Below are 15,355 nucleotides of genomic sequence, written 5' to 3'. Positions count from 1 at the left end.
CTCTGGAGTGGTTCTTCGCTTCTCTTCTTGGCTGCATCTGAGAATCCTCGGAGTACTCTCTTAAAACAAGAAATCTGGGTGCAGGCTAGCATTATTTCAATTAAACCACTCCAGCTAACACTCTGGGAATGCAAAAACAAATTTTGTGTGTTTGTGTTATATGTGTTGGAGCTAGAAATGCTTCTGTGGAACCAACCTATCCATAAAGAACCCAGTTGTGAAATTAACCATTTAGCCTTTACACACAGAATGGATTTCATCACAACTGCATTCCATTTCAATAGCTTAATGTAGTTTAGCTGGCTAGGATGGCCCTAAGACATAATTTTAAATCTGTGGCTTTTGTGAATCTAAGTCTCCACAACAGTGTACAACTACACGTGATTTTATACTCCAAGTCCACCCCAATTTCACTTTCTTTCCCTATCACTGATGAGGCGCTGGGGCCCTTCCTGTGTTGCAGAAGGTGCATCTATCTCTGCATAAAGAAATGCTTGACAAGACAACTATTAGGAGCAGAAATCCATCTGATATATGGTGGTGTTTTTTTAAGACAAACACAGAAGGTACAAAATCATCAGCCTGTAAGGAATGACCCATGTAACTTCTCAGCTGATCAGAAAAGGAACTGACCAAGTGCTGAGGCAGAGGCCCAAAGACCCACATCTTATGTGAGTGTGTTAGTGTACTCTCATCTACCAAATGAAATTGGGTGCACTTGGAAGCATCGGAAACACCACTAAATTACAAAGTCAAGAACATAAAATTAAAATTTCATCTTCCACATGATAGCTTATGAAATTAGTTAAGAAGCCAAATTTGTGAGCATTTCTGTATTCCCTCCCACCTACTCACTTCTGCCCAATCCCCAATAGCATCACAAAGCATTTGGGCTGAAAGGTTCAGTGGAAGTAAGTACCGTAATCAAAATTATATCGACTGTGTCTGAGAGGGGAATTGATGGGGTAGCAAAAGAGCACAGGCCTAGGATACAAATGCATAAGCTGTCTTGCAGACAGCTTGTCTGGTTATGAATTCAAATCATTAAATAAGCAGGAAATGCTTTGCATTAGGAAAAGTTGGGGAAGCCACTGGAAATTTCACACAAGTTCTACACACTTGAACATGACTTCAGTGTTTATGTACATACTGCTGACCACAGTCCTGAACCTACATTTTGCTTTTTAGGGTGTGATTTTTTGTCTCCTAACCCTGGAGACACAGGTGACTATTGTCCTGACCTTCCCAGAAATTCTAGAATGCTGAGAGTGTGCAGATGGAACGAGAGAAACAAGTGCCCAAAACTGTTGGAGCAACAGTCTTCTGCTTAACCTTGTATTTTGTTACGCTTTAGCTTAAAATAACATTAGCAGATAGGAAATCACAGACAAAACATGGGGCACGTGAAGGAGAGCAAGGAGCTTTGAACTAAATGACGTGAAGTTGTATACATATCAACCTGAACAAGTGCAAGGTCAGAACCCAAGTTATTAGGAAGAGAAGCAAAGTGCAGTTGCTGCACCAGCATTTGAGTTGTATTAAAAAGGCTCCTAAACGATTACACAAATGAAGTGTTTACACTATCCCAAAACAGACAAAACAAAATTTTTGTTGGGTATTTTGCATACATGCATTCCTGAATTTTCAAAAGTTCCACTGAATTTCTACAGATTGCCCCTTTGAGAAAACTGGGTGGCCCCTGGACCACCTGTCTGGCCCCCCATCCCAGTGCTTATATGAACTGAAGTTCACTTCCAGATAACCACCTTATAGCCTTCTTTTCCCTTCTTAGCTCCCAAACCTTCACCTAGGAAGCTTACTGAAGTTCAAGATCATCTCACCAGCTTCACATGCGGAAGACAAACTGCCTTCCCCCTTAATCCCTGGGAATTCTCATGCCCACAGAGTTCTTTAGGACATTATTTAATAACTGATCACCAAGAGCAGTTCCTGAAGCAAACGGGAAGCTCTCATGAATCATACACCATAAAGCTTTGCTGTCAGTACCTCATAAAAATGCTCTGTCCATGAAATTAAAAGTGATAACTATGTTACATATCTACCTACTCATGAATGAAAGGGTCTCTCGGGACTAGCAACAAAACCAGCCATAGCACAATCCATTGGGGCAGGGAAGGGACTTCTAGGCCTCTGCTTATTCCTGTCTAGAGTAGTGACATCCTACCTGCATCAGCTTTCCATAGTCAGTAATGATTGCAGACCTCACTATGGAATGCTTACCATACACCAGGCACTGTGCCAGGGACTCCACAAATACAACTCTTTAGTTCTTGTAATGACTCTCTGCAATAAATATTGGCATGCCCATTTTACAGATGAGGAAACAGTCTCAGGATTAATAACCTGGCCCAAGTCATTCAGCCTATGAATAGCTGAATCAGGGTCAGAAGTCCACACCCTTAGGTACTACCAAGGCTGATTCCAAGCTGGGAGCCAGTGCCTGCTAGCCCTGAAGGGATAAAGGAAGAAACACCAGCAGTTTCTGGCCATCCTTCATCTAAAAGATGACTGTCCAAAAATATCTCTTCTAAAATGTGTGCAAGCATGCACGTACCCCAACCCACTCAGCATTCTCTAAAGTCAGTCCACAAGCTCGTGGACCCTTCTCTTTGTGAGGCCAGTTCTAGAAGCATTCTTTCAGCAGTTTATCATCTGTGCACCCTTCCTCATGGGGGTCAAACTGAAAACAAAAAACTGAATTCACACACTGTGTACACTAAGTCTGAGTAGATGGATGGCCTTTGTCACCTGCTATTTGGCATTTCCTGGAATGCCTCAGATCAGCAGGGAAGGGATAAAAGCTGCCCTTTCCTCTTGAGGAAAATCCAGGCTCTGGTAGTGCCTGTTAGCCCAGGAACACCACACTTCCTGTCAACATGGGCACAACCCTCAGGCCATGTCCCCTTTTGCTCAACTGGGATAAATGTGTCCCCACAACTTACTATGGAAATGAGCACCTGTAAGACCCCCTTCTCACTCTCTGCTCATGTCAATAAACTTTCTCCTTCGAGAAAATACTAGGCTTAAGATGATATCATACTGGGAAGTGGCACTTATTCACACTAAGATGTTTCCTGGAATAGATCTAAATTCCTTTCCTATTATAAATTCTTATGTATTTTCCTGGAGTGCCTAACATACCAGGAATGATCCTCCCCTATCTCATCTACTTACGATTCACTAAGAGGGCATCTTCTCAGGTTACCAATTGCAACTCTGTAACATTTAAATAGGATATCTCAGTGGTCCCCAACAGGTGGGCCTCATGCTGCTTGGCCTCCCCAGCTGCAGCTTCTCTCTAGAACCTCTTCCAATGCTCTGGCCCCCATCCTCCCTGCCAAGCTAGCCAGCTTTCTCTTAAAGTACAGCCCCACTCTGTGCTCTCTGACTTCAGGACCTTCTGGACCTCCTCACTCCCTTGCTCATTTAACTCCTGTTCATCCCTTAGGTCTTCAGCTCAAATATCACTTCCCCAGCTGAGGCTGTCCTTAACCTGCACACTCCTCACCAACTTCTGCAGTGCAATCAAGCACTCTCTCACAGCGTGTTTTCCTAGCTGCCACCTTTGAAACCAATTAATTAATAATCATGTGTTTAGTTATTAGCTCCCCCTCTAGTCGAGAAGCTCCCTGAGGACAAAACCATCTCTGTAACATTTAAATAGGATATCTCATTCATGACATTTTCTGCTCTGATCCACTTGGATTTTCCTGGATGAGGGTCCAGAGATATGAGCATCACAATTCACAAAAGACAAAAAAAAGTGAATACACACAGTCACCCTTCAATCAAATGTGCAACTATTTTCAGAGATGTCATTATTTTCTGATCCATCCAACATGTTTACTGAGTCCCTGCTAATACATTAGAGGCATCGTGTTGGGCTAGAAACACAATCCCTGCTCTCATCCAGTTTACCAATCAACAGTTACCAAAAGCCACAGAGCGCTTTACTGGAGTCATTCAAGGTGCTTTGGGGAAAAGGACAAGGCAGAATGCCTGAGGCAAATATCAGCAACGTTGTCAGGGGAACAGTACTCCAATCTAGATCATCTTAACTACGGAAGGCAGGATACTCAGCAACCCACACAGACAGACAAAGCAGATGCAGTTCTTTTAAGCAAAAAGTCACCTGCCCTCTCTCTTGTGTTTGCTATTCAGTAGTAAACACATTTTTATTAAATGTGTTTACTAATTAATTAATTAATTAATTAAAGACACCAATAACTTATGGGATTGACTTAAGTGTATGAAACTTTGTACATTTTTACAAATATTGACAGAAGATAAAATATGAAGTAGATCAAACACTGTGACATTACTAGATATATTCAAAATAGTTATAACAAGGTTGTCAAAAAATCAGCACTGCAATAATACAATAGAAACCTGAATTTTGCTGTTTTTTAAAAATTGATGCAATAAGTTGCTGTTAAAAAAATACCCACTGGAAAATAATGAATCTCCTAAGCCAGATATAACAATTTTTAAATTAAGATGAGTTTCTTTCCATTTTATAAGCTGTACTTAAGCCTTCAGTGCTTTATACTGGGAACTTGCTACAATGTAACACCAGGCTCAATGCAACCCTACAATCAGACACCCAACTCACAGTGTAAGCCTACACTCAGCTCTGTAATACAAACTCATAGTGCAAACAGAGACAAATAAAACCCCTTTCCCAGCTTATACTAATAAAATGAGACTAAACTGAGTAGACAATCTCAGATTCTCTGGAAGTAGATTGCATATAAATTATATGTTAATAAAACAACAGGCCAGATCAACATTGCACTTCAACTTCACAAAATTTTATCACAAATGAACTTTAAAAATTAATATGTACTTGACACTGGTTATGGTTTGGATCTAGAATGTCCCCCAATGTGAAGGCTTCGTCCCCAATGCAGCAATGTTCAGAAGTGGGACTCTTGGGAAAGGACTGGATCATAAAGCCGCTGACCTTATCAATGGATTAATCCACTGATGGATTCAGAGCTGATGGCATTATTTGGGAAGTGGCAGAAACTTTAGCAGGCAGGGTCTAGTTGGAAGAAGTAGGTCACTGGTGGTGTGCCCTGGAAGGGTATATCTTGTCCCTGTCCCCCCCCCCCTTTCTCACTCTCTCTCTCTCTCTCCTTCCTGGCTGTCACAGGTGAGCAGCTTTCCTGCACCTCGCCTTTCCACTATGATATTTCTGCCTAACCTCAGGCCCCAAACAACAGAGGCAGCCAACAATGGACTGAAACCTCTGAACTGTGAGCCCAAATAAATCTCTCTTCCTTTACATTTTCCCCTCCTCAGGTATTCTGTCGCAGCAACAAAAAGCTAACACAGCACTCAATACTGTATATTAGCTCCTGTGCTATGATTAAACTTGATGGCATGTATAAAATGTCTGTAACAACTCTATTACTTACTTATTCCCATTAAGAGGTGAGAAAACTGAGGCTTATCAGAAGTAAAGTGGACCATGATAACATACCTAGTCAAGGTGATCAAGCTAGAAATCAAACCCAGGACTTGTTACAGTGTTTATAACCTGGCATTCCTGAACCCTCTGGAATGGAAATTGTAACTGTGTGTATTTTATAAGAAGAGGTACAAGATAGTTTTCATAAAATTCTCAAAGAGGACCACAGTTCCACAAAAGATTAAGACCCACCTCACTATCCTGACATCAGTGTAAGAACCAAAAATTATATACTGGACTTCTACACTTCTCACCAAAATTATCATTTCTACATTGTTCCGGGTGGGGGTGAGGGGGTATAAACTACCTGGCTTTAGTTTTGCTTCAAACTTCTCAAGGCAAGTCAAGATTTCACTCCTTGACAATTTCCAACATCCCCTGACACAGGTTAAGTTACATAATAAATTGCAATACTGTATCCGTTTACATCCAATTCTGAGATTTCACAAACAGTGGCCAATGTTATTTAGTCATTCCACTCTCCAAATGTGTTTCAATCAAACAATCTTCACTGCATTGCCTGGGAAATAAGCTATTATTATATCCACTTCCCAGAAAGTAAAATATTGTCACCCTAAGGCCAGATAATAAATCAACTACAGAATTGGGATCAAAAGTGAAAAGTTCCCAACTCCCCTTCCCCTCCATCTGCCAGACCTTGCTATTTACCGTGGCATATCCTCCTAGCTAAACAGAAAACACAGGACAATTAATTCTACCATCTTCTCTACCCTGAAAACACTAGCTTAGGATCTAGTGGTAAATCTTTAAGTTATAGTCCCAGCTTCCCAGTGACAGTGTGCTCATCTCTACAAGTTGGGTCAGAATTTAAAGGATGAATACCAATGAGGAATGCTGTTACAGTACAGGATTTGGTCACCTCTCTGCCATGACAAATCATTGTGTAAGTGTGGCACTCAACAAACTTCCGGCATACTGCCACTAGGATCAATCTGACACTTTGGATCCATCCAAAATTCCTGATCAGAAAAAGTAGTAGTAGTGTGGAAATGAACTTTACCTTGAAGTTTCTCATTATACAGATTAGAGAATGGAATCTGCAGAATGAATCAGGCCCAAAGTCTCACACTCATCAGAAGCAGTTCTAGAAAGCCAATCTCCAGGCACCAGACTGGGGTCCTTGCAATCCCCAGGGGCACTGGGGAATGGGTCATGGTTTCTGCCGGAGGTTTGACCAACCACCAACTACAGTTCATTCCATCTCAGCCAGGCTAGGACTTGCTTCACACCCTTGATGCCAGATTCAGTCTTTGCTTCCAAGAGGGAGAACCAGAAAGCTACCAACAGGGCATTGGCCTCAGTTTGATTCTTCTCGGGACAAAGACAATTACTTACAAGCTAACCACTCTGGCACTAAGGAATTAATTTCACAAGGAGGCTACGTTAGGGTAATGTTTTATTTATGGCCCTGCCTAATCAGAATGACTTCCCCACAAGAAACGTCCAAAGCAAACAATCTTAGAGTCACAAAGAACCTTATACTTCATTCACTGTCCTTCAAAGCAGAAACAAAGCAGAGTTAGGAGCTAGGTGAACCCCGAATTCAGTCAAGAAGGGACCCACAAGTTCTAAATGGGCATTCTTCCAGGAAACTAGGACCAAGTCCTCCGAACAAGGTAGGAGTTTCCTACTAGGTTCAGTGATTGCACTCCTCTGAACACCCTGGAAACAAGTCCGAATCGGAACTGAGGTACTGCTGGAAGAGCACTGTAAATTCTCCTATCCCAGAGGATGCGTGCTGCAGCGACCCGCCAAAACCACCCATTGGCGATCTCTGGGGCTGACGCCAGTGAGACCTCGCCTTGCAACTTCGCGGCTAAGCTCCCTCCCTGCCCCAAGCACCATCTCCCCCTCTCCACCCAAGCGCACCCAAGTCAGTGCTTAGCAACCCCGACTCCGAAGAATCAGATCTCAGTTGTGGGTACAAGTCAGACGTTCAGATAGCGTAGCATCCCTTCGCTGACTGACCACACACAGACATTAAGGAGTTTGCAACTTTGACATTTTAAAAGCACTCCATCAGGCAGCAATGGTAGACAGACACCACACACACACACACACATACACACACACACACACACACACAGAGGTAACAGCCACAGGGAAGTCAATGACCCTCCCGAAAGGCTCCTAACTGTCAATTACACTAGGTCAACTAGGTATGCCTCCCCTCTCCATGCCACTGGGCTCCACTGTCCACGGCATGTGCATAGAACCGGGAGCGGCGATTGCCCGGCTGTCTGGACCCTGAGGTGGCGAGTTGGGAAACAGCGGGGCCCACCTCCTCGTCCTGCTCTTCCTGGGACGCGCTGCTGCCCCCGGGCGCGGGTGGCGCGGCTCCTCCGAGTGGCAGCGGCAATGTAGGGACTCCATGCTCCAGCACCACGCGCGCGGGAGCCCACGCGGCGGGCGGTCGGGCACCCAGGGCGCCGCCCGGCGGCGCAGGCTGCTGCGACTTGCGGGAGAAGCCTCCCAGCTCCCCTTCCTCCGAAAGAGTTTCAGAGCCAGAGGAAGACTCGGCGGAGGAAGCGCCCATCGAGGACGAGGCGGCTGCCGCAGGGGCAAGAGTCCGAGCGCCGTGGCCACTACAGCCACGGGCCACCGGCTCTGGCGCCTCCGAAACTTTCTCCCCCATTTCCCAGTTGGCCAAAGTGCTGCCCGAGGTGCAGCGGGAGCCACGCGCACTCGGCACCTCTGGAGTAGGCGCGGGCTGCTGGGCTCCGGCTAGATCTCACTGCCGCTCCCAGGCTCCGGGGAGCCCCGCCGGCCACTACGTAGCCACGGCAGGGCCGCGGGAACCCGCCACCAAGTTAGCAGTTGCTTGGGCCCGGCGGCCGACGGGGACTCCCGCAAGGGGGGACATGCCCGCTCAGATCCGCGCTATGCGCTCCACTGTCCTCCCGCGCTGCGCCCGAGCCGCCGGGACTGCGGCTTCTCGGGCAAAACCTGCCTCCGGGACCCAGCGGAGGAGACGGGCAGCACCGAGAACCAATGGCAAAGCAGGCGCGCCGATGGGCGGAGGCTGCGGCGCCCCCGGCGGCGCGGGCGTCAGGTAGGGGAGGCGGGGCCGAAGCGCAGGCACCCGAGTCCCGGAGGATCGGTGAGGCGCAGGGGGGATCGCGACAAAGCGCAAGTCCCTGGAGGGTGGGAGCGGATCCCGGAATCAGAGTCAAGCGCAGGGACTCTGAACTTAGCGGGGGAGTGGCTGGCCGTCCTTGGGATGCCAGAGAAATGGCTGAGGGGGTGGTGAGACCTTGGACCTTGGAGAAGTACTGGACTTTGTCTCAAAAAAGTAGAAAGGAGAAAACTGATCAAGAGCAGGAGAGTTTTATAAAGAAAAAGGGAAACACTTGCACAGTCACGCACACACGCGCACTCACCAGCCTGCTAAGGGAATACAAGGAAGTTCGTGGTATACAGAGTGCATCCAAACCGAGCTGATTTCCAACTTCTCATTTTGTATTTAACCTCCTTGGGCCTCAGTTTCCTCAACTGTAAAAGGAAACATTAATATTACTGTTGTCTAGCTATGGACAGAAGAATATATATATATATATATATATATATATATATATATATATATATATAGAGAGAGAGAGAGAGAGAGAGAGAGAGAGAGATCCAAAAGCTCATTTTGTCTGTGTTTCTGCTTATAAACTAAAAAAGTTAAGTCAAAGACTTACACCTTTTGGAGGGAAGGAAAATAACAAATATACCCCTGTATTTAATTAGGACCAAGTTGAATTAGAACAGGCTCTGTGTTCCTAGCCATCTGTCTACATCCTCAGCTAGGCAGAGGATGAAAAAAGTTCACATTTCCAATTTACTGTCTCTGAACCCTGGATCGCAAACCACCAAGATGCAAAAGAGGGTGCTTTATTTTCCTATTCCGTAAGAACTAAGAGAAAGAACTTTCACCAAAGGCACCAATAGAATCACCTTTAGACCTTCCCTGGGGCTGGAGGGTGGAGCCTTCCGGGCTACTTGAATCTCCTTGAAAGCCAGCTCTGGTTCAGCAGGAAAGAAATGTTTCCTGGCTTGCCTTCAGCTCTAGTCCAATTATGATCTCCTTGATCTGAGGTACAAATTCAGCCACTTCAGCTCCACAGACGTTGATTGAGATGTGTGCCAGGTGCTTGCAGGGGATACAAAGATGAATAAGGCAGGTCTCCTACCCTTAAGGATCTTATGGTCAAGGCAAGAAATTGATATTACATGATATTGCTCCATTATTTATTTTTAAAGACACATTGCCATGGGAGAAGAGGGGAGAATAACAGAAATACACAAGCAGGTCTTTGAGCCCAGGAGTCCTCCAGAATCTTAGATTACTCTTTGTCAGAACAGCTTTGCCGAAGGTCCTTAAGAACTGAAGAACGCAAGTTGCAAGCCCCTTCAGTTAATGAGCCATTTTATGCTTCTGCAGTTTTTACAAGTGATATATCAGACAAAGCGCTTCATCATATTGGACAGCAACTTTGTCCTGATCAGTTTCCTCCCCCCACATGAAGGGGAAGGCAATATGATGTTCTCTCTTGCCATAGACAACTGTACTGCAAAATGGATTCTGGCTGTCAGGCTTGCATTGTGACACTTCAGAATTATCCACAGGGATGTGAAGACCTGCTGAGGCAAAAGGACGATTCTAGTGACTTGGCTAAGTTGTGAGAGTGAGGCTGAAGAGGGAGCTCAGTGGGGCGGTCTGAATCCACCCCTGGGCCTCACAATGACTTTCCTCGTCAGGAGTATTGGTCTTTATCTAAGCCCCTATGTGGTTGATTCAGCACAGCTGAACTGAAATGATGATTTAAGCAAGCCATTCACATGGAAGAAGAGGAGGGATTGCCTTTCAGTACACTGGGAAGGATGCAGCAAGGACATGGTCTGAATTACTAACAGTGAGAATGATAATAGTTACTACTCGAGCCCTAAGCATTTTCTATGGATGGTCTCACTTAATCCTGGCAACCACCTTATGAGATATATTTTACTAAGCCCACTTTACAGATAAAGAAACTGAGGACATACAAAATCAAATAATTTGCCAGAGGTCACACAGCAAGCTAGTGGTGCAGCTGTGGTTTGAAACCAGCAATATAGTTCCAAAGCACCCTTAAACATTCCAAAATAATACCCACTCAGAACAGTCAACTTTTCCAAGTATCTATGTATATATAGATAATAAATATCCATATGGCTTTGTTGTCTTGATTGAAAATGTGAAAATAAAGTAAACTTGAGCACAGATCAATTTTTTTCCAAAGACACAAGTTACTTCATGTCAGGCAAGGTTTTAAGCACTTTACAGATGTTACTCTGCTGAATCCATATATCAACCCAGTGAGATAGCTGCTCTTATTATTCTCATATCACATATTTGAGACATGTGAAAATTATGGCACAGAGAAGTTAAATAATTGCCCATGATCACACAGCTACCAAGAGTTGGAACCAGGATCCAGACTTAAACAGCATGCATGCTCTGAACCTTTGAAGATCAAAGTCAAGTAGTTCTTGAATTTTTAAAACCTTAATCCCAATTAGATATATTTTACCTTGTAACTCGTGGCACTCATACATACATACATACATATATACACAAATAAAATTTCACAAAACAATATTTGCCCTTCCTATAAGTAATGCAGTCAGAAATTCTTATTACATTTTATTTAAAATAAGGATGCAAGATGTGAAGCACTAAATGTTTTTCATACTTTAACACCTAGAGTTTCAAAGTATACCTGATCATCTCTACATCTGTTAGTGACTGTAGTTCAGGCTAAGAGTTTCCAATCCAGAACTGGGTGAATGCAAAGGAGAATTCTATAAATAGAAGATGATCAGAGGTCAGGATAGTTCCCTAAAATTATCCCAATGGACAGATCCTGGGGTATGGCCAAACCACTGGGCCAAAATCAGTTTAGATTCATCTAAATCCTACAGTTCAACTTTCCTTTCTTATTAGTTAAATTATAACCATTTTCCTCAGCATCCAAAAAAATCCCCTTCTAAGAGGACTCATCATAGATGCCTCTAATGGTGGTATCTTTAGGGCCAGAAAAGAGTGCAAAAACATGGCTCTTTTTAAAATTTTTTTTTTCTGTAATGTCACTGTAGGCCAAAGCCAAAAAAAAAATTTTTTTTTTTTTTAAAACATAGTAACTCCTGGGAAGCAAATAGATTCACATAATGATAGAACCATTCAGCCCTAGAGACTAGGAGGGATGAGGTTAGCCTACTACAACACAATCAGCCTCTCTACATCCTTTTGGATGTGCTCCCAAGAGTTTGGTTCAGAGAAGAGCACCCCTATACACCAAGTAAGTGTTCATTGTGTTTTCTCATTGAACTCCAGCCTTGGTTTCTGTATTGGTCTCTGAAGAGATAGGAGACATCACCTCTGGGAATCTCTGTGTCCTCTGCCAGTCTCTGCTGTGTGGATGGGGCCAAGTGAATGTCAACTCTGTCAGATGGAAGATGTTCCAGCACAAGTCATCACACCCTTCATCTATTCCCAATGTCATAAACTTTCTAACAAGTTTATGTTTAGGACTTTAAAAAAAACCAGAAACTATTGATTATTCTTTCTTATATACATAAAATTAGAATGTCATGAACTCAGAATGAACATTTTTTGCAAAATCATGAGTTAATATGTTTCTGACTAATGCACTAAAAATGCAAAAATGTCAGATTATCTTTGGATTCTAAGATGATGATATTATACATCTTTGGTGAATTATTTTTACTATTGTTATTAATTATGGACTTGTCTATTGCCCTTGAGTCTACAAAAGTGCAATTTTGAGACAGAATAAACCTCTAGCAAAAGATAGCCTGGACTGGATTTTCTGATTTACACCTGAGAATGCAGCATGATAAACACCATGATGGTTTCTGAAGCTTTGGTTTGTGTCTGAGGCTCTAGCGAAGGGTGGGTTATAGCACCCTTCCAGAAGATAAGTAGAAGAAGTTTAAATGATGGTAGAAAAGAATAGTGGAGGAAGGATAATAACATAAATTGCAGTGGTCCAATTCTCTAATCTAGAGGCTGAGACAATGGGAAACCAAGTTTTGTTAGCAAATTAAAACACTCTTTAGCTAGGCATGGTGACACATGCATGTAATCACAGCAACGTGGGAGGCTAAGGGAGGTGGATCTCAAGTTCAAGGCCAGCCTCAGTAATTTAGCAAGGCTCTGTCTCAAAATAAAAAATAAAAAGGGCTGGGGATGTGGCTCAGTGGTTAAGTGCCCTGGATTAAAAAAAAATTTAAAAATGAAGAGTGATAATAAAAGAACATTTCATGCCAAAAGCATTAAAAAAAAAAAAGCCACATGCCTTTGATGGTCCAAAGAGGATGTATACTGTGTATGCTGATCTGATCTTTTGGATCAATATTTCCCAACATTTAGGATGTCATATGTGGAGCACTTATATCAGATCACGAAGGTAATCTGGATAAGGGTCCTATGGCCTTACCCAAAGTTCTTAGAATCTGTATTTTTTCAGGGTCATCCTCATAGATATAAAGTAACCTAAGGCTTGAAGATGCTGAAGATGATTTGAAATCAAGGTAAATGCACATGATTTCACAAGGTAAATGCACACACCTCTGTAAAAAGCGGCTAGAATGAGCTTGACCAACCTCAGTTTGTCTACTTGGACACCTTTTTATTCTGTTGGAGATCAGTCATCTTAAGGAGGCAAAGGTAGCTTAGCAGGTGGTGGACAGAAATGTTCTAAAAACAGCTGGAAACACTACACACACACACACACACACACACACACATATGACACTGTTCCCCCGAGGATTCTGTTCAAACAAAATTCAAAATGGTGACCTACTTCCCACAGAAGATACCGGTGTTTTCATTTGTCTTTCCAAGATGGATATTCACATCTGGGATTTTTTGTTATGCTTTTGGCATGAAATATTCTTTTATTATCACTCTTCATTTTTCAAAAAGACTTATTCAGTACTCTGCCTATTGAGGAAATAGAAGACAAGTAAACACATTTACTTGTTTTTATTCACTATAGAGATTTACTTTCAAATACTTCCATATTCCTTTTTCAGTTCTTAAAGCAATCTCCTTAACTTTGTCTGCACTGCATGGCAAATAGTTTCTTCCACCATTAACCCCAACGATTAGAATACAAACAACACTCTAGCAAATACAGACTCTTTCCCCAGCCCTTGCTGCTCAAGGGTAGTTTTTAAGAACTTTTTGTACTTCAGGAAATATTTTCCTCTAGCCCCTTTCCTCTTAGTATTCTTCCAATAAGTCACATGATGATGATGAGCAACAGATGATGATGGTGTTGGATTTTAAATCAGAGTTTATATATACCTGTGAGTTCAGACTTTTAAATAAATGATGAAATGAAGAGTAACTGGGGAAGCAGAAACAGCTCTGCCTCACAATAGAATTCCTATTGATAAAGGTAGGTCAAAGAGTGATAAGAAAATCACCATTAGGGAAACAACACAGCCATAAATGTTTTGGGTTGACAAGATATAAAAAATATGTGCTAAAATCATCAAGCAGAATTTGAAAAGGATTTGCAATAGATTCAAAGAACTTCCCCAAGACACTCACCAATACAAGGCAAAGAGAGACTTCACAATGGAGAAACACAGCAGACACCAACTTAACCATATCAGCCTTACCAATAATAAGACATGACAACATCCTTACCCCTCACTAGGGCAAACAACCTCATTTTTCTGGTGTTCTTTTAAAAATACATAATCTCACTCCAATTATGAGAAAACACAGCTAACCAAATTGAGGGGCATTATACAGAATGGATGATCCTATTCTAAGTATCAAGGTCATAAAAGATAAAGTGTGAGGAACACTACAGAGATTAAGAAGCAACAGCTAACTACAGGGTGGGATCTTGGACAGAATCTTGGAAAAAATAAATAAAAGTTAAAAGATATTTTATGGAAAATATAGTGAAATTGGAATCAAATCTACAATTTAGTTGATAATATTGTACCAATGTCAGTTACATATTCTTGATAATTATGGTTATAATTATGTTATCATTAGAGGAAACTGTAAGGGATATTAGGAAACTCTTTGTACCATTTTAACAACTTTTCTATAAGTCTAAAATTAGTTCAAAATGCATAATTAAAAAGCATAGGTTCCAAAATGGTTCTAGTGGTAGCTAAGGTTGAGAACTACCACTCTAGCCCTCAATGATCAAACTCTTTCCTTTCTCCTTTCTCTTTATTCAAAGAAAATATTGCTTTCTTATCTTCATCAAATGGCCCATCTTGGAGCAGGAATCCCACTATAAGTAGCAATATCAATGCAACTGCCCAACATCCATCCAGGAAAATGTTCACAGTCGTACTATAGGAGCCACATACTTGGGGCATCCACATAATGGTAGACATCTTTGAAACTGGGCTGCCTCCGTTTGGTAAGAGCCTCCCAATTTATTCTTAAGGAATTGCCTATTTCCTTTGAATAGTCATAGCCTTGTCAATTCCAGATGAGCTATCCTTGGACTTTAAATCTTGAGAAGAATAACCTGGCTGCAATGTCTGAACAAGACAATCAATTAACTCCTATTAACGACATCCAGAGTTGGCTGTGGTTCCAGTACTTTTCTCAAGTCCTTTTCTCTAGCTCTTCCCTTGATTCTCTGAGACACCAAAGAAACTACCTTCTGATTGAGTTAGCTAAAGTCAGCTGTTTCTTGTTAGCGAGGAACCCTAGAAATACAGGAGTGCTGACCTGAATCGTCTGGTCACCAGTCTAGGTGGGAGTAAGATGTCTGAATGCAATCCAAAAGCTATTAGTGATACTAAAAGATG

General features: G+C 42.5%; 1 protein-coding gene across 1 annotated transcript in view; it reads right to left on the bottom strand.

Moving 5' to 3' along the window:
- LOC113184234 (microtubule-associated serine/threonine-protein kinase 4-like) overlaps positions 1–8,237 on the bottom strand; it is a 180,717-nt gene extending 172,480 nt beyond the window's left edge. The window contains exon 1 of the mRNA XM_026390873.2: positions 7,797–8,237. Within this exon, the coding sequence (XP_026246658.2) occupies positions 7,797–8,150 (354 nt within the window). The 5' untranslated portion in view covers positions 8,151–8,237. The remainder of the gene's footprint in view (positions 1–7,796) is intronic.
- Between the last annotated feature and the right edge of the window lie 7,118 nt (positions 8,238–15,355).

This window comes from Urocitellus parryii, chromosome 1 (genome assembly GCF_045843805.1).
Source record: "Urocitellus parryii isolate mUroPar1 chromosome 1, mUroPar1.hap1, whole genome shotgun sequence".
Lineage (NCBI taxonomy): Eukaryota > Metazoa > Chordata > Mammalia > Rodentia > Sciuridae > Urocitellus > Urocitellus parryii.
This window is presented reverse-complemented; position numbering and strand designations above follow the sequence as displayed.